We start from the raw sequence: 18,012 nt of genomic DNA, 5'->3' as shown, positions 1-18,012 counted from the left end.
CCCCTCCCTGTAGGGCAGCCCCCTCCCCATAGGGAAGCCCCCTCCCCTTGGGGCAGCCTTCTCCCCATGAGGCAGCCCCCTCCCCATAGGGCAGCCCCCTCCTCGTGAGGCAGCCCTCTCCTGGTGCAGACTCTTACCTGCTCCATCACTCCGGAGTCTCAGAGCAGCCGGAGCTTGGGAGCTTGAAGTGACCCTGCCAGGATCACCCAGCAGCAGGGAGAGCAGGCAGGACTTCCTGCCATCCCTCTGCAGACCAGACAAGAGGACCAGGCGGAAGGGGGATGTCAGACGTCAGGGAGACGCTGTCATTTGGGTGAAGAAAGCACCCGTGGTTACCGACTGAGACCAGGAGCCAGCCCCCCAGGCCCCTCCCTTTTCTGAGAGCGGCCTTGGTCTCCCGGGGGCAGCAGCCTCTGGCCTTCTGGAGGGAGGCCCCAGGTGTGGGTGAGGAGGGGGAGCCTCCCTAGAGGGAGGTTCCTGAGAAGATCCCGCGTCCTCTCTGGTGACTCCTCTGAGAAGCTGATTCCCAGTCCCTTGGCAGCGGCCCTGCCAGGGGCCCCCACCTCCCCATGCAAAGGGGCCAAGGACAGCTGGTCTGGAGCCTCAAGGTCAATGCTAGCGCCCGGGGGTCACTGGGGAGTGCCAGCAGGTCGGCATCCTCGGCAGCGGCGGGGCCCGGGCGTGCAGCGGCTCAGCTCCCCTGGGTGCAGGGTTCCCAGCTGGCTGGGGGGCGGCACAGAGAACTGTCGCCCCGCGGGGGAGTTCCAGAGGGGCTCACGGAGAACCTCACCCCACGGGGGAGTCCCAGAGGGGCTCACGGAGAACCGTCTCCCAACGCCGAAGGGAGAAGAGCTAGCTAGTTGAAGCTGGTCCCTGCCCTCAGCAAGCTTCCAGTCTGAGCCAGGAGGGCTAAAATAACAACAGTGATGAGGATGTGGCTAGTCTGCCAAGTGCTTCAAATGTCATTCATTTAATGGATGCCCATCAATTGGAGAATGGCTGGGTAAATTGTGGTATATGAATGTTATGGAATATTATTGCTCTGTAAGGAATGACCAGCAGGATGAATACAGAGAGGCTTGGAGAGACCTACATGGACTGATGCTAAGTGAGATGAGCAGAACCAGGAGATCATTATACACTTCGACAACGATATTGTATGAGGATGTATTCTGATGGAAGTGGATTTCTCTGACAAAGAGACTTAACTGAGTTTCATTGGAGAAATGATGGACAGAAACAGCTACACCCAAAGAAGGAATACTGGGAAATGAATGTGAACTATTTGCATTTTTGATTTTCTTCCCGAGTTATTTTTACCTTCTGAATCCAATTCTCCCTGTGCAACAAGAGAACTGTTTGGTTCTGCAAATATGTATTGTATCTAGGATATACTGCAACATGTTTAGCATATATAGGACTGCTTGCCATCCTGGGGGGGGGGGGGGGAGGAGGGAGGGAGGGGAAAAAACGAAACATAAGTGATTGCAAGGGATAATGTCGTGTAGAAATTATCCTGGCATGGATTCTGTCAATGCGAAGTTATTATTAAATAAAATAAAATTTATTATAAAAAAAAAAATAATAAAAAAAAAAAAAAATTAAAAAAAAAAAAAAAATGTCATTCATTTGCCCCCCAGAGAAGCCCCCTCCCCACACAGACGGACACTATCAATGCCCCACTTTACAGATGAGGAAGCTGAGGCTCCCAAAGCTTAGGTACCTAGCTCAGGGTCGCCCATGTGGCAAGTGCCCGACACAGGAGCGGGCCTCGGGCCTCCCTGACCCCGCGCGCTCTGGGGGGGGCCTGAACTGCTGGCGCAGAGAACTCGGAGGCACAAGTGCGCGGGCACGAGGGGCCGGCCCCCGGCCCCGGCTCTTAGCGCCCACCAGCGGCCGCTCCTGAGGAGGTCCCTCGGCCGTTCAGGGTCCTCGAGGACGATGGGCTGAAGGCGGTTCCTCCCGGGGGGCTCTCTGCCCGGTGCTTTGGAGCCTTAGGGCACCAGCCCCAGCGCCGCAGCCTTGGAAGGCTGAGAGAGAGCCTTGGGGCGAGGCCGGCAGAGGGGGCGGAGGGGGTGCTCCTCACTGAGCAGGGAGCATCCGAGCGGCCTCCCGGAGCGAGCGCTCTGCAGGCAGAGGGGGAGGGGGAGCCCGAAGGGCACGGAAGCGGAGAGGGCAGGCGGGTTTGGGAGGCGCGAGGGTCCTTGGACTGCCGCCCAGAGAGAAGCAGCAGGGGGAAGCCTGGAAGGCGGCCCCCCCAGCCCGGGCTGGGCCAGAACCGGGGTTTCCAGGCTGTCTCCCCATCTAGCCCGGGGGCCGGAGGCAGAGTGGACAGCTGGGGCCTCTTCTCCAAGGAAGACCTGGATTCCGCCAGGAGGGCAAGGAGGTAGCTGTTGAGGGCAGAGAGAGGGGCGCCAGGCAAACCTTGGCCATCCACTTCCTCGGGCCCCCTTGTCCGGCCCGAGCTGTTTTCCGGGACCCCCACCCGCTCAGGGGGCTTGGCTCTGCCCGCCCGCCGCGTTGCCAGGAGCCTCGGCTTTCTCTCCGCTCCCCGGCCCCCCAGTGCCCGTCAGACATCCCCTGGGCGCCCGGGGCAGCCAGATCCCGCCCGTCTCCCCGTCCCAGCCTGGCTTACTTGGGGGAGTTGGCTCTCCCCGTGGCGGCCACCAGGTGGGGCTGTTCCTTCAGCTACGGAGGCGGCCTCCGTGGGCCAGGAGGAGGCTCCGGTCCGGGCCAGGCCGGGGCCAGACTGGCAGGGGAGCAGCCCAGCTGGGCTTGGGGAGGAGGGCCGAGGCGGGGCCCTCGGTGGCAGTGAAAGTGAGAGAGAAGGGCCCCCCGTACCCCAGTGGGACCCCAACAAGGTCTCTTCTTCCTGAGCCGGCCTTCCCTTGTGGGTATGGGGAGGGGTCCCGAGGGGACGGGACGGTCCCCCAGGGGCAGGCGCTGAGCTGGGCAGACAGAGGCCAGGACGGTCCTGCCCTGGAGAAGTTTAAATTCCCCTGGGGCTAATGCGAGGGAGGAAGGGGACGTTGACACCGGGAGGCTCAAGATGAGCCTGAGGGAGGGGAAGGGGCCCGAGCCCAGAGCCGGTGGGGGAACAGCCAAAAAGTCAGCTTGGCTACGGAGAGAATACGTCCGGGACGCTGGGAAAGGCCAGCGGGCCAGAGCAGGAGAGGACAGGGGAAAGCAGGGGGAGCCGTGGAAGGGTTTTGAGCTGGAGGGAACCGTTGGTTTGAACCAACAAGAGAATTCTCTAAAAACCAGGCCGTTCTCGGCGATGTGAGGGGCCGTTATTGCCGGTGCTGAAGCCCCCTCAGGTGCCACAGCTTAACAGACAGAGAGCACATGGGCGCCCCCAGCCCAAGGGCAGTCAGTAAAGAACGGGCGAGGAAAGCAGGCCTTTCCCAGGCGGGGAGGGCAAGTCGGGCCCTTTGTCTGTGGGACCGGGGGACGTGAGAGGGCTGGTAGTGAAATCCCTCCCTGATTCCCTTCGGCACAAGGGCCGCCCGGTGTCTCTCACTCAGGCAGCGGGTGGGGGGGGGGGGCGCTGGCCGGGGAGTCAGCTCCAAGTCAGCCTCGTCCGCCTGGGAGCCGTGTGACCCTGGGCGAACCTCCCGCGGTTCTAGAGCTGTAAAACAGGAGTCCCACTAGCACCCCCTCTCAGGGCCGCGCAAGTCCTGTCTCTGTCTCGCCGTTTCCTCGTTTCTCTCTGTGCCCACTTTGTACTGTCAGTGCTCGCCACGTGCGCGTATGTAACAGGGGCCATAGAACGGCTTATTCCCACAGAAGGGAACCCCCCGGGAGGGCCGGGCCAGAATTCTCTGGACCTTTTCACTCTGGGGCACTTGAATTCTCCCCCAATCATCCCTCCCACATCCCTACTGATGCCCAGCGTCCCATTCCTCACCGGGACAGCAGCGGACTAACTTTACAAAACCAATTCCGAAAATCCCCAAGGAGACGCAAGACTCCCTGAGAGAGGAAGGAGCAGGGAGCTGCTTCCGAAGGGTTTCTGGGTCAGCACAGCTCTCATGTGATGGACCACGCGAGGATCTCAGTCAAGTGGGCTGAAGTCGGGAGCCAGCGAAGCTCGCTGGGGCCGCTTAAACAGGGCCGAGTCGGGAAAGGAACGGTTAGGAGCCATTTACGGTTAATTCGGCAGATGAACAATTGGCAGCAACCACAGGCCAAAATAAAACATTATCCGTGTTAAGCATTCAGAGCGGCAAAGCAGAGCTGGGAGAAACGGCTCTGAGTCCGAAGGAAACGTGCCAGAAAACAGGTTCTCTAATTACAGTTTAAAAGAAAAGAAGAAATGCTGGGTTTGGGGGGTTTTCTTTTTGTGGATTCCTGAAAATTAGGGTCTCCGGGAATGAGAGAGGAGGAGGAGAGGACAAATTGCAGAAAGGTGAAGAATTTCTCCACTGGGTCGTAGTAAATGCTGAGGGCCCCAAATTACTTGAGGTGAAGCCCCTCTGAGGTGGGGAAGCCATGAAAGCGCCATGTGATGGGCCTGTGATGTCTGGGTCAAAAGAAACCTCTCTTGGCCCAAAATGGGGGCAGCTCCATCCCTGTGCTCTGGGCTTGGGTAGTTTTAGCAGCAGGGACCCTTTAAGAGCTTGTCCACACTGACCTTTCCTCCCGGCAAGGTGCCCGCAGGAACATCATTGTTGAGTTGGCAGTAACTGACCTCTCCCCCAAATCCCCACAGGCTCGGCTGAGCTGGAGCCAGAAGGAGGCTCCAATGGCGTGGGAGAGGGAGCTCTTGGGCTAGGGATTCTTTTTATTTTTATTTTTATTTTTTTAGAGGGTTTATTGATTTATTTTTTAAAATAACTTTTTATTGACAGAACCCATGCCAGGGTAATTTTTTTTAATTTAATTTTATTTAATAATAACTTTGTATTGACAGAATCCATGCCAGGATAATTTTTACACAGCATTATCCCTTGCAATCACTTATGTTTCGTTTTTTTTCCCCTCCCTCCCTCCTCCCCCCCCCCAAGATGGCAAGCAGTCCTATATATGTTAAATATGTTGCAGTATATCCTTGGGCTAGGGATTCTTAAAGGGATTCACTTGGGTCCGGACCCAAGGAGGGAGCTTCCCTTCATTCCCTGCCGGCATCTCTGCTGAAGGTTTTGACCCTGGAACACAGAGAGAAACTCCTTTGAGAGCCTGTGTGTGGGTAGGCGCAGTCTTGGACTTCTGTCTGTCTGTCTTTGGAAAAGTAGAAACCCTGATATCTCAGCAAAATGTGAATGTCCCCAAAACCCAAATAAAGAGGACAGAAACCCTATTCACTGATCTCAGTGCAACTGGTCGGCCAAGAGACCCTTTCTTCTTCAGCCTAAGTCCCTTTGGAGAGAAGGAGCGGCTGATGGCGGCCTTTCCATCCCTCCCCCAAGGTGAATTTTTAAAATGTATGAAGAAAATGTTTCTTTGAGCTACCTATGTATGTATGCAAATAGTTCAGGGCCTCTGTCTGCCCAGGTTTCCAGCTCACAGGATTCATGGTAGGGTTGGGAGTGGAAAAAGTCTCTGTCTCTCTCTGACTGTGTCTCTTCTGTCTCTGTCTCTCTCTCTCTCTGTCTCTCTCTCTCTCTCTGTCTCTCCACTGCCCACTCTCCATCTTTAGATAATGTGAGATTTCAGAGGGACACAAAAGGGCATCCTGAAGATGGGACCTTGCCAGGGTATGATGACAGGAAATCAAACACATCAGGCACATTCAGGACAGTATCTGTCCAGCTGCTTCCCCGATGAGCTCACCATCCATCCCAGAGTGCATCTGCCTCCTGAGCAAGGAGCTCCTCCAGCTAACGAATGCATCAATATTTAGCTTTCCCTTCCATTAAGTTAGAAGCAAACCTCCTCACCACATAATTCTGACTTAAGTAGCCTCATCAGGCAACTGGCTGGGACCGAGGCGGCCCTAAATCATGGAGCTACTTCTCCGCTCTCCAGCCTCTCCGAGTTCATTTTTCCTCAGCAAGGACCAGAGCCTGGCATCCTCAGGCCGGAGGTTGACTTTGACTCTCCAGGATGCTCTGGCGGTTCTGGGACCGGTGAATCTCTGTTGGGGCCTCCCCAAATATAAACTTATCCATCAGGCTCCCTTTGTATCAGTCGATGCATCAGTGAACAAAGGTGCGCTTGGATGCTTAAGTCTTGTGTGATGGATAAAACAAGGGTTTGTGGGATTCAGAGAACATGGAATTGGGAAGGAGCCCAGAATTGTTGGAGCTGGGAGGGGGCTTTGGGAGAGGGAATGTCAGAACTGAATAACCCTTAGAATAGAAGATTGTCCTCTCTCTCTCTCTCTCTGTCTCTCTTTCAATGTCTCTCTCTCTCTGCCTCTCTGTCTCTATCTCTGTGTGTCTCTGTCTCTCTGTGTGTCTCTCTCTGTTTCTGTCTCTCTTTCTCTCTCTGTCTCTCTCTCTCTCTGTCTCTGTCTCTGTTTCTGTCTCTGTTTCTCTCTGTGTGTGTCTCTCTCTCTGTCTCTGTCTCTGTTTCTGTCTCTGTGTGTGTCTCTCTCTGTCTCTGTCTCTCTCTCTCCCCATTTCTCTCCCTCTCCTTTTTGTCTCTCTTGCTTTTGTTGCTTTATGCCTACTTTGCAGAGCCAGTTCTCCACGTTGACATGTTTAATTTTCACAGCTTCGAGCCTCAGTGTGATTTTTTGGTAACCTCATTTTCACTTCTGCCGGGGTGCTTTGTGCATTTGTGGTTATGCACTGTAGAGAAAAAAGAGAGCTCTAATGGGCACATTTGTGGAGTGGCTGTCGTCCTACTGGGCGCTTCCCTGGTCTGGTTCACGCTACCATCACAGAGTAAGGAACGCCCCAGGCTGCCCTTAAAACTGACGGTCTGTGCTGCAATTATGCCCCCACGGCGCAGTGCAAGCCCCTGGGACTCCCAGCCAGGCTTGTGACATCAATGGTGGGACTAGATGGGAAAAGAGCGGGGTGAGATACATTTCGGGCCCGCAGCCGCCGTCCGCCTAATCCGCCAGCCGGCTAGAGGCACGGAGGCTGCCCACCCCGTGGCCGCATCAGGTGAGACGCCACTTCGCTCCTGCCGTGCTCCCTTACTTCAAGACTCTCGAGGAGCTTAAAGGGGGAGTGAAGCAGAGACAGTGTTGGAGGTGATTCGGAGACCTTGCCCCGGTGACTTCCAACAGCTTTGAATAAATCCTAAAACCTCCTGCCTTGGTTTGAGAGGCTGGCCGGGATGGAGCGGCTCACGCCAGAATGCCAGACCGTGCAGCGCAGCTCATCGCGCTGTTACCCGACACAGGGGAAGGGGAGGTTCCTTTGCCACAGCCCACTCACACCCGCCCGCGCCCCTCCAGCCGGCCTCTGCGGGACCCCCAGCCTTGGCTCTTGGGAGGTTCGTGCAAGTCTTTGTCCCCACTCACTGTTCTCTCTCCGTATTCTCTGTCTCCTTAGTGTAGGGGAATGGGCGGAAATGGATTTGGCCAAACAATCAAATATCCACACTCACTGCACTTAAAAAATGCTAATGGCCGACCCCCGAAGGAACTGGAAATGTTTCCCCTGAAGAGGAGAAGACCCGGGGAATCTGTGATGGCTGCGGATAACCGCCAAATATCTACGTGCCATCTATATAGGACAGATATATGCACCACCATATACGCTAGATCCATGTGCCATCTATGCATTATATATGTCCAGCACCTGCATGTTCTAGATCCATCTGCTAGCTTTATGTTACCTGTCTCTACGCCCTCTCTAAGTATCTATGAGGATGAGATACATTTGCCAGGCTCCTGGAACAGAAATCGAAACTCTGGGTGCAAGTTGCAGAGAGGCAGATTTTGGTTCAAAGTAGCAAAACGTGGCTTCCCATTGCCAGGGATGGTCAAGGCAAGGCAAACGGCCATTAGTCCCGGTGCCGGAGAAGGGATCTGGGCCAGTGAACACGCTGGCTGAAATGGCCTTCCAATCCTGAGGCTGCCTTTTGACTCCAAAGGCCGGCGTTTGTCCACAAGGCATGAGCAGGTAACTTGGAGGTGAGTGTAGGAGTGAACCCGGGGGGGTGAGCCGGACTTTGCCCCGGGCCTTCGGCTCAGAGATAGATGAGGGAGGTGGGCAACGGGCCCGCTTTGGGGTCCCTCGCCCTCTCTGAGCACGCCGGGACTGAGTTTCCTCCCCAGCCTAGTTCTTTCTTCTTAACCCAAGGGTAAAACAGCCGCTTAGGTGCTGGTGAGCCGGTCCTCTCTTCAGAGCAGGAGAGCGCGTGGCCCCGGCCACGTCAGTCCCGTTTCAGAGCCACGGCCTCTGACTGCGGGCTCAGGCAGGCCCTTTCCCCAGCGTCCCGCTGTCTCTCCGTGACTTGTTGGTGTTCGTCATCCCATGGGAAACGAATCTCTGAGCTGGGGGTCGCGGGCCAGTCCCCGAGGCGCAGTTCATTGAGAGACTTTCAGAACACCGTCCGGGCCTAGAACCGTCCGACTTTCTCTGTGAAGGGGGCCGGGCAGCAAGCAGCCAGGGCCCTCTCACCTCCGACGGGAAGCAGCACCGGGCAGTCCCAGTCAGCCCTGGGAGAAGAGGGGAGCTCCGAGGTTCTGGCTGGAGACGGCCAAGAACGCCGAGCCAGAAGGGAACGATCCAGCCTCGGGGGCCCCGGGGCTCAGCCGGCTGCAGCCTCCTCACTCTCTGCTCCGAGGCTGTCGCCCCGGCTTAACTCGATGAGCCAGTTAAAGGGCTCCACCAGGTACTCGCTCGGAGCCAGGGAAGGGAAACGGGGAGCTCAGGGTCCCTCCGGGAAGAGAAGAGATGCAGCCATTAAATTAGCAGAGAAAAAGTGAGGAAGGGATGGACCAAAAGGAGCTGGGGTCTTCTGCAGCTCCCAGGGGTTTGGTGCAGACAGGGGGTGCTGAGGGAGGCAGGAGGGAAAAGATCGTTCTGTTCCACTTTATTCAATCAAATGTCATCAGTATTTATTGGGCCCTTGCTATTAAGCGCTCTTTGTCTCCCAGCCCCCAGTGTAGCTCCGTGGTGGGTACTGGGGAAGATCCAAAGTTCAGGGAAGACCCCAGGCCTTGTCTGTGTGAAATTCAGCCTCTAAACAGGAGATGGGACACCATCATAGATGTTTAGGCTCAGCCTCAGCCGGCTCCTGTGGAAAATGTGGGAGAGAGCCCCTGTGTTCTCTTCCCTGTCTCTCTCTCTCTTCTTCCCATCGCTGACGGGTCCTTCTACCAAGACTGGCCAATACCAGAATTTCACTGTACAGGAACAGCGGCGCGTGTTTGGACAGTGCTTGAAGGTCTGCAGAGCCCTTTACAAATAGGGGCTCATTGCATCCTCCCAACAACCCCGGGAGGTGGGTGCTCTTCCCGTCAACCCCACTCTGCACAGGGGAAACTGAGGCAGCTGAGTGGCTTACCCAGTCACACAGCCAGTAGGGTCTGAAGAGCTTGGTCAGAGGTTCCGGGGGGATGAGTGCCTTGCCTAGAGTCACCCAAACAAGGAGGAGTGTTAGACCCGAGGAGACCCAGCTCTTCCTGACCGGGCTGCGTTTTACACAAGCAGATGGATGCTGGCCCTTGAGATCTGTCACTGGGCAGCATCGGGAACTCTGGTGGCCAATGGAGAACCGACTCAAAAGTTCTAGGGAATCGCCAGAGACTCGGAGAGATTGAGCGATCCACTTAAAACCACGGGCAAAATTGGAATCCAAGGCTTTGGGATTTCAGGCTGAACGTGACAGTCCTGCACCGGGCTGCCACTGTAGGGGCCACTGATGAATGCAGTCCCCATTCATTTAAGTGTTACTAAATCCACAGGAGCTTTCTCCATTTACTCAGGAAAACATTTTTATTGGTGATACGTGAACATTTTTTTTTATATCTTTCCTTATGAATCATGTTGGGAGAGAAAAATTAGAACAAAAAGGAAAAACCACAAAATAAAGAAAAACAGAAGAAAAAGAAAAAAAGTGAGCATTGTATGAGTTGATTTACATTCAGTCTCCATAGTCCTCTCTCTGGATGCGGATAGCGTTTTCCAGCCAAAATCTATCGGGATCGCCTTGGATCGCTGAACCGCCGAGAAGAACCGAGCCCTCTGTAGTTGATCATGGCAGTCTTGCTGTGACTGTATACGGTGTATTATTCCTGATTCTGCTTATTTTACTCAGCATCAGTTCGTGTAAATCTTTCTGAAGTCATCCTGCTGGTCATTTCTTACAGAACCATAATATCCCATTCCATTCATAAACCATAACTTCCACCATTCCCCAACTGCTGGGCATCTACTCATTTTCCAATTCTTTGTGACTACAAAAAGAGCTGCTACATTTTTTGGCACATGTGGCTCCTTTCTCCTTTTTTTATGATCTCTTTTGGATACAGACCCAGTGGAGACACTGCTGGATCAAAGGGTGTGCCCAGTTTTATAGCCCTTTGGGGACGGTTCCAGATTGCTCTCCAGAATGTTGGATCAGTTCACAACTCCACCAACAATGCAGTAGTGTCCATAGGTGCTATTATTGTGGATCTGTGAAAGAAAAGGGCTAAGAGTGTGCAAATTTTTATTTATTTTTTCTTTCTTTTTTTTTTTAATAACTTTTTATTGACAGGCAAATTTTTAGTAGGCATGCTAGCAGGAAGGAAACGAGCATTTATTAAGTATTTACTATGTCCTGCTGAAACTCTTACAAATATGATCTCATTTATCCTCACAACCACCCTGGGAGGCAGGGGCTGTTATGATCCCCATTATACAGATGAGGAAACGGAAGCAAACAGAATTTAAGTGACTTGCCCAGCTAGTAAGTGTCCGAGGCAGCGATTAAATTGGAATATCCTGTTGCAGACTGGAGCTCTCTCCACTATACCCCCTAGCTAGAGAAGGGGCTGGCGGCTCAGGGCACAGCTCGAGCAAAAGCTGGGAGGCAAGAGAATACAGCGCCCGAGCTGGGCCCAGATAACTGTCCCTTTGGAGGAGCACGGAGTCCTTAGAGGGGAGCAAGAAGTGAGGCTGCAGAGGTGGCCCCAGACTTTGGAAAGCTTTGGATCCCAGGCAGCAGAATCTGACATAAATACATTTGGGTTTGAGCAGGAAGTGCAGCCATAAGAGGCAGCCTGGTAGAGAAGGCAAGAGAGCCCCATTGGATGCTGGCGGATCCGTGTCCTCGGCCCAGCTCTGGCAATTGCTGGCTCAGGGGCCAGGCCTCCCCTCGGGTTGGGAGGGGGCCAAACCCAGGGTATGTTCAGGGGCTCAGCAACCTTGCTGGTGGCAGGCTAAGCGCCCGCCTTCTTAGCAGACACCTGTATTCCGCTGTAGCCAGAGTGGATTTAGAACAGACCTGGGAGAGCTGATTGTTAAATTTTCAGAGGGAGCACTTCTATCTCAGAAACAGGCAAAGCCCCAGATCGTGGCTTGGTTTATCATAGGCTGAAAAAAGTGATGGAAAAAATTACATAGATCAGACTGAAAGCCTGTCATGCATTTTCTTTCTTTCTTTTTTTTAATTATAGCTTTTTATTTACAAGCTACATGCATGAGTAATTTCACAGCATCGACAACTGCCAAACCTTTTGTTCCAATTTTTCCCTCCTTCTCCCACCCCTTCTCCCAGATGGCAGGTTGACCAATACATGTTAAATATGTTAAAGTGTAAGCTAAATACAATATATGTGTACATGTCCAAACAGTTATTTTGCTGAACAAAAAGAATCGGACTCTGAAATATTGTACAATTAGCCAGTGAAGGAAATAAAGAATGCAGGCGGACAAAGGTAGAGGGACTGGGAATTCTGTGTAGTGGTTCCTAGTCATCTCCCAGAGTTCTTTCGCTGGGTGTTGCTGGTTCACTTCATTACTGCTCCTTTGGAACTGATTTGGTTCATCTCATTGCTGAAGATCATCATACAGTATTGTTGTTGAAGTATAGAATGATCTTCTTGTCCTGCTCATCTCATTCTGCATTAGTTCATGTAAGTCTCGCTAGGCCTCTGTCTTCATCCTGCTGGTCATTTCTTGCAGAGCAATAATATTCCATAACGTTCATATACCAGAGTTTACCCAATCATTCTCCAATGGATGGGCATCCATTCAATTTCCAGTTTCTGGCCACTACAAACAGGGCTGCCACAAACATTCTGGCACATACAGATCCCTTTCTCTTCTTTAGTATCTCTTTGGGGTGTAAGCCCAGTAGAAACACTGCTGGATCAAAGGGTAGGCACAGTTTGATAACTTTTTGAGCATAGTTCCAAATTGCTCTCCAGAATGGTTGGATTCATTCACAATTCCACCAACAATGTATCAGTGTCCCTGTTTTCCCGCATCCCCTCCAACATTCATCATTATCTTTGTCATTCTAGCCAATCTGACAGGTGTGTAGTGGTATCTCAGAGTTGTCCTAATTTGCATTTCTCTGATTAGTAATGACTTGGAGCATCTTTTCATATGCCTAGAAATAGTTTCAATTTCTTCATCTGAGAATTGTCTGTTCATATCCTTTGACCATTTATCAATTGGAGAATGGCTTGATTTCTTATAAATTAGAGTCAATTCTCTATATATTTTGGAAATGAGGCCTTTATCAGAACCTTTCTATCATGTATTTTCAGAAAGCTGGTTGTTAAACACTCGTTAGCACACAGCTGGATATATAGATGGTACCATTTCCTGAAGCCAGAGGTAGAAGTAAACCTTGTTGACCACTGGGAGACTCTGGAGTCTTTCTTTCTCACTGTATCTGTCTGTCTGTCTGTCTGTCTCTGTGTCTCATGTGTGCTTTTCCTCCCTTCTTCCCTCTTTTCTTCCCCCATTCTTCTTTCTCTCTCCCTTTCCTATCTTTTCTCCCTTCCTCTCTCTCTCTTTTCCCTTCTTCCTATCTTCTTTCTCCTTTCTCTTTCTCCTTCCCTTCCTTCCTCTTTCTCTTTCTCCTTCCCTTCCTTCCTCTTTCTCTTTCTCCTTCCCTTCCTCTTTTCCCCTTCCCCTTTTCTCTTTCCCCCTCTCCTTCCCTTCCTCTTTTCCCCTTCCCCTTGCTTTATTCTCTCTTCTTTCTTTCCCTTTTCTTCCCTCCCTCCCTCTCCCTTCTTTTCTTTCCTCCCTTCCTCTCTTTCCTTCCTCTCTCCCCTTCCCCTTTTCTCTCCCCCCTGGCTGTTTCCCTCCTCTCCCCCACAGTCCAGGCCACATTTAGGTAGAGAGAAAAATCAGCAGCCCTTGAGCCATGGCTCATTTGCATGTGATTTAAATAACACGGCCTAAGCTTGCTGTCAGTTCCCTGGCAAGTTCCAAGTTGGAATAATTTGCGGGTTCCCTAGTGGCTTCCATTTGTAATCATGGGTCTCTTTTTGCCTGTTCCCATCCCAGCCAGCTGGGACCTGGAGCCTGCTTGCCCACAGAGGAGAGACGGCGGAGGCCGTGACAGAGGCAGGTAATTGGAGGAGCCGCTGAAAGCACTCTTTGCCCAGCTCCCCTCCTCGGGGCCCTTCCGTCCCGGCCCCCATGGGCCACCGCTCGTGCTGAGATGCAGTTAGAGCTCATCTTGCCCTGTTATCTAACGCTGGCAGCCCCCTGGGACCCAAGTGAAGCCACGGATGACAGTGGTCAGAGCCGGAGGGGTGAGAACGGAGACCAGGGAACGGTCTCCAAGCTGTCCTTCAGGATGAGAGAGCCCTCAGAACACGAGGCTGCACTTCAGAGATGGGCGGTCCTGGGAACACAGTCGGGGTGGGTTTGGGACCCGGAGGGACTTTAGAACATAAGAACAAAGCCGGAGAGGGGGCAGCCGGTAACATAGGTCACAGCCGGGAGGAACACTGGCCAGAGAGCGGGGATGTCAGAATTAGAACCCTGGGCACAGATGGCAGAAGGGGGAGGCGTCTCAGGAGACAGAAACCTCCAGTCTGGAAGCTTGGAGGACAGTGGGGGGGGAGGGGTGTGTGTGTGTCAGAGTGGGGAGGGGGCCGGAGCTAGCAGCCCGAGCTGCACGAGACACCATGGGGGCAGCAGCAGGCCCTTCTCAGCTCCCACAGACAGAATGAGAGCCCGCTCTTCTCGGCTACCACTGACTCCGGCCCGAGACGCCTCCTCCCGGGCCCGTTAGGCTCGAGGCTCTGGGATCCCAGAGTCCCACGCGCTGAGACCCAAGCCGGAACGGGCCAGACGCGGGCTCCTCCGGGGGGTCCCGGGGCCAGTTCCGCTAACTACGCGGATGCGCGCTCCCAGGGGCCGACCACGGTGTTTTAATCTCCCAAGCTAGGGGGTCGCAAAGCACTTTCCTCCCAGCCCCTGGCGGACGCACCGGGACAGACTCGCGGTCCCACCGACAGAAGAGGAAATCCTCGGGAAGCACGTGCCCCTCAGTCACCGGCCCGCACAGAAACCACCTCGGGGCCTCCTCGCGTTGTTCCCAGGCTGGCACGGAAGGAGAAGCAAGGCCGCGCCTGGGCCCGGCAGGCCCGTCTCCGTGAGACACAGGGAGATTCCCGAAGCCCCCGGGGATGCGCCGAGGAGTTCGGCGGCTCTCGCAAAGGAGGACCTTGGGATGAGCGGCCCGGGCTGGGGAGACACAGAGAAGGGCCAGAAAATGGGGCAGTGCCCGGGACCCGATCTGCGGTGGGGTCTTGGGGAGTCTGGCGAGCAGGGGCTGGAGGCCCAGCGGAGGCTGGTCTGACCAGGGCAAGGATGTCATTAGGGCTGCCCTCGGGGAAGATCAGAGATTGAGACCAACTCAACGAGATCCACAGCGGCGGCTGCCCCAGGGCTCTGCCCGGGCGGAGCAGGTGAACGTTTCCTTCCGGGAGGGGCGCAGGGGCCTGAGGTCTGACTGACATGCGGGAGAGTGGAGCCCGCCTTCTCCCAGGTCTCAGCCCAGCAGGGCGGCTGTCTCCGAAGACCGTTTGATAGGAAATGAATGTCCAAGTCCGCGTCTGAGCTGAGAGCATTACTTCTGTGGGGGCAGGGGGAGGGAAAGGGGGGCGGCAGTTCCCAGGGGGCTTCTTCGGGCTGGGAAGAGCCAGCAGCCTGCCGGGCTCTCCCCAGAGTTAAGGGTCAGGAAGGCCGGACCAAGCAGGACTGAGTAGCCTGAAGAGGAGGAGGCTGAGAGGGCGGGCAAGGGAGGCAAGAGCACGGCCTGCTCCTCTGGGAAGGGCCGCAGCCCCGCGGCACAGCCAGAAGCGGGGATGGATGGAGAGGGGGGCGGCTTCTCAGGTCTGCCCGGCTGGGAGACGGTGGGCAGGGAGCAGGGAGAGGGAGGCAGCGGGTCAGAAAGCCTCTGCCCAGCTGAAGGGCGGTGCCGGGAGACGGGGATCTGTCTCTGTGGCTCCCCCACCCCCAGCTTCTGGGGGCGCCCCAGCTAGGCGGGGACTGAGGCCGCGTGGTGAGCCCAAATCCTAGGCCCCTTGTTAACTGCTAGGATGGCTCCTTGGGACCCTCAGGCCCCTCATCTTCGCTCGGGGTCCTGATCCCCAAGGGAAGGGGCAGGGGGTGGGGGGCAGTTTGGGGAGCACGCGCCCCTGAGGGGCCAAGAAGAGAAACAAAGGCAGGCTCTCGGTCCTGGGAGATGGTGTTCTCAGGTGGCCCAGAGGAGGGCGTGAGAGCCTGGGTCGGGGGCATCCCGCCCTTCTCCCCGTGCGGACTGGCCTGCGGGTGTGGGACGATCTATACGAGCCGGGTGGGACCTAGGGAGCAGGTGGGCGCGCAAGGGTCGAGCGGCGTGTGACGGGGTGGGGGGGACGTGCATGCGTGCACGCGCATGTGTGTATGGAATGTGTGTGTGTGGGTACGCGCGCGCCCACCTTCTTTGAGAATGAACATTGATGCGGGCGGGGGCGCGCTCTCGGCCCAACGCGCCTGCGCCGCCACTCCCCCTCCAGGCCCGGATCCGGGAGGTGGAGTTCGGGGCGGGGCGGTCCCGGGCAGGAGCGGTCCCTCCACACACACTTCCCCCCTCCCCCCCGCCTCCTGCTCCTCCCTTCAACCCCCTGCGTGGCACGCGGCCCCTTTAAGGAGCGGCTACGGGGGCGGGGCGAGGGCGGGGCGGCGGCTGCGCGGCGAGGGCCGGGCCGGGGCCGGAGCTGGAGGCCGCCGGGCGGGCGGACGGGCCGGGCTCCTCGACAAGCCCGCGCAGACCCCGCTGGCACGCTGGGCCGGGCCGGCCTGGGCAAGAGCGCGGAGGGCGGCGCGGGCGCGGCTGCTGCCTCGGCGGCTGTTGCTGCTGCTGCTGCGGCTGCGGGCGGCGGCGGGGGGCGCGGGGCCGTGCGGGCGGCGGGAGGCTCGGCTCGGGGGCCCCCGCCCCGCCTCCTCTGCCCCCCCCACCGCCCGCCGCCGCCGCCGCCGCGCGTGAATGAAAGTTGGCTCCGATCTCTGCGCTGGGTAAGTGCGCGCCGCCCCACGCCGGGCCCTCGCTCCCGGGCCCCTCCCACGCGGGCACACAGACGCCCCGACAGCGCCCCGGAGCGGCCTCGGAGTCGTGGGACGCCCCCACGCGGGTCCCTTCCTCTGGGTGCCGTGGCCCGACCTGCAGCGTGGGGGGGCGGGCAGCACCTGCGGGGAGGGAACACCTGCGCGGAGGTGGGGGGAGCACCTGCGAGGGGAGGGAGAGGGAGCACCTGCGCGGGGGCTCCTCAGCTCGGGCCGGACGCACCCCAGAGCAGTCTAGTCCAGTCTGCCTCCCGCAGGGTCAGGCCAGTGACAAGCGGCCGGCAATGAGTAGGCGCCAGCTGTTTCCCGGAACTGCCTCCGCCTGGGCAGACTTCCTCCGGGTGGCGGGCTTTGCCCCCGGGAGGCCTTTGGGAATGTGGGGCTTGGGGCGGTGGGGGAGGATCCGTTCTCCCGAGCTCGATGGGCAGCCCCCGAGGCAGGGCCGTCACGCGGCCTCCGTGAGAAACGGGAGCCGCGGGGCTTGGTGGTCCTCAGGCGCGAGACGGCCGGGCCGCTCTGAGGCGCCCACTCTGGGAGTTAGCCCCCACGGTCCGGCAGCACCCGTTAGGCCCGATGCCGCGTCGGGTGGGAGCCCCGAGGGTGGACGGGGGCGGCCGAGCCCAGGCCCGCCGCCCCCCCAGGCTCTGCCGCCTTTGGAGGAGCGCGCTGGCACCCGGGTTCCCTCCTCTGGGTGAGAGGAGTGGGGAGGTCCTTTCAGACAAAGGAGTCTGGGCAGGCTTCCCGAAAGAGGCGGCCTTCGCCGGGCTTGGTGGGAGGGCGAGCCTGGAGGCAGGCGGTGGGGGAGGGCCGCGGCCGGGCAGGGCAGGGAGCCCAGACTCGGAGGGAGGCTGGGGGCGCTTTTGGGGGGAGGCAGCCCGAGGAAGATGAGGGCCTGTGCTCCCACTAATCCCCCTTCGGCCCCTTTTAAGTCATTGAGAGCAAAGTGCAGCCCGGGACGCTCCGAGGGGGAGGGGACGCCCCCAGCCTCGCTGCCTCCCTCCCCTTCCGAGCCCTCCCCGCTTCTCTGGGGTGAGCCTGACCCCAGAGCCCCGTGCGCTCCGCGGCTCCAGAAGCGGGGCCGGTCTCCCAGGGAGCTGGGGGCAGAGCCAGGCCCGAGCCTTTCACCTCCCGCCAGAACGCTGCCATTCTCCGGAGTCCAGGGGCCGGGGAGTCTGGGGTGGGAGGGGAAACGTGTCAGGCCGAGGGGGAGGGAGGTGCCAAAGGAGCCTCCGGGAGGCCGGGCCCTGATGGCCTTACAGGGATCCCTTCCGACGGGCTGGGCTGCTGGAGATCTGAAAGCACCTTCAAGGTCAAATGGCCCAACTTAGTTACAGATGGGCAAACTGAGGCCGAGACAGGTCACCGGAAAGGGCCAAACGGAGAGGATCTGGACTCGCCCACTTTTCGTCATGATCGGCCTCCATTCCGAAGTGCTGCAAGATCCACCCGGACTTTTTGCTGGGATTTTGGGGGGCCTGGGGAGGGCAGGTGGGCGTGGGGGAGATTATTACTCCTCAATTGAGGACGAAAAGGGGGAGGAGGTGGAGCCAGGCTGAGGAGGTAGTGGCCGGAGCCGGGTCCACTGAGAGCTTCTGCTCTCCCTCAT

General features: G+C 57.0%; 1 protein-coding gene across 1 annotated transcript in view; it reads left to right on the top strand.

Annotated features, from left to right (window-relative positions):
• Positions 1 to 16,260: 16,260 nt before the first annotated feature.
• GRAMD4 (GRAM domain containing 4) overlaps positions 16,261 to 18,012 on the top strand; it is a 76,388-nt gene continuing 74,636 nt past the window's right edge. The window contains exon 1 of the mRNA XM_051962522.1: positions 16,261 to 16,358. Within this exon, the coding sequence (XP_051818482.1) occupies positions 16,330 to 16,358 (29 nt within the window). The 5' untranslated portion in view covers positions 16,261 to 16,329. The remainder of the gene's footprint in view (positions 16,359 to 18,012) is intronic.

The sequence above is a fragment of the Antechinus flavipes genome, chromosome 5 (assembly GCF_016432865.1).
Source record: "Antechinus flavipes isolate AdamAnt ecotype Samford, QLD, Australia chromosome 5, AdamAnt_v2, whole genome shotgun sequence".
Lineage (NCBI taxonomy): Eukaryota > Metazoa > Chordata > Mammalia > Dasyuromorphia > Dasyuridae > Antechinus > Antechinus flavipes.
Note: the sequence above shows the minus strand (reverse complement) of the source record. Positions and strands in the feature narration are given on the sequence as shown.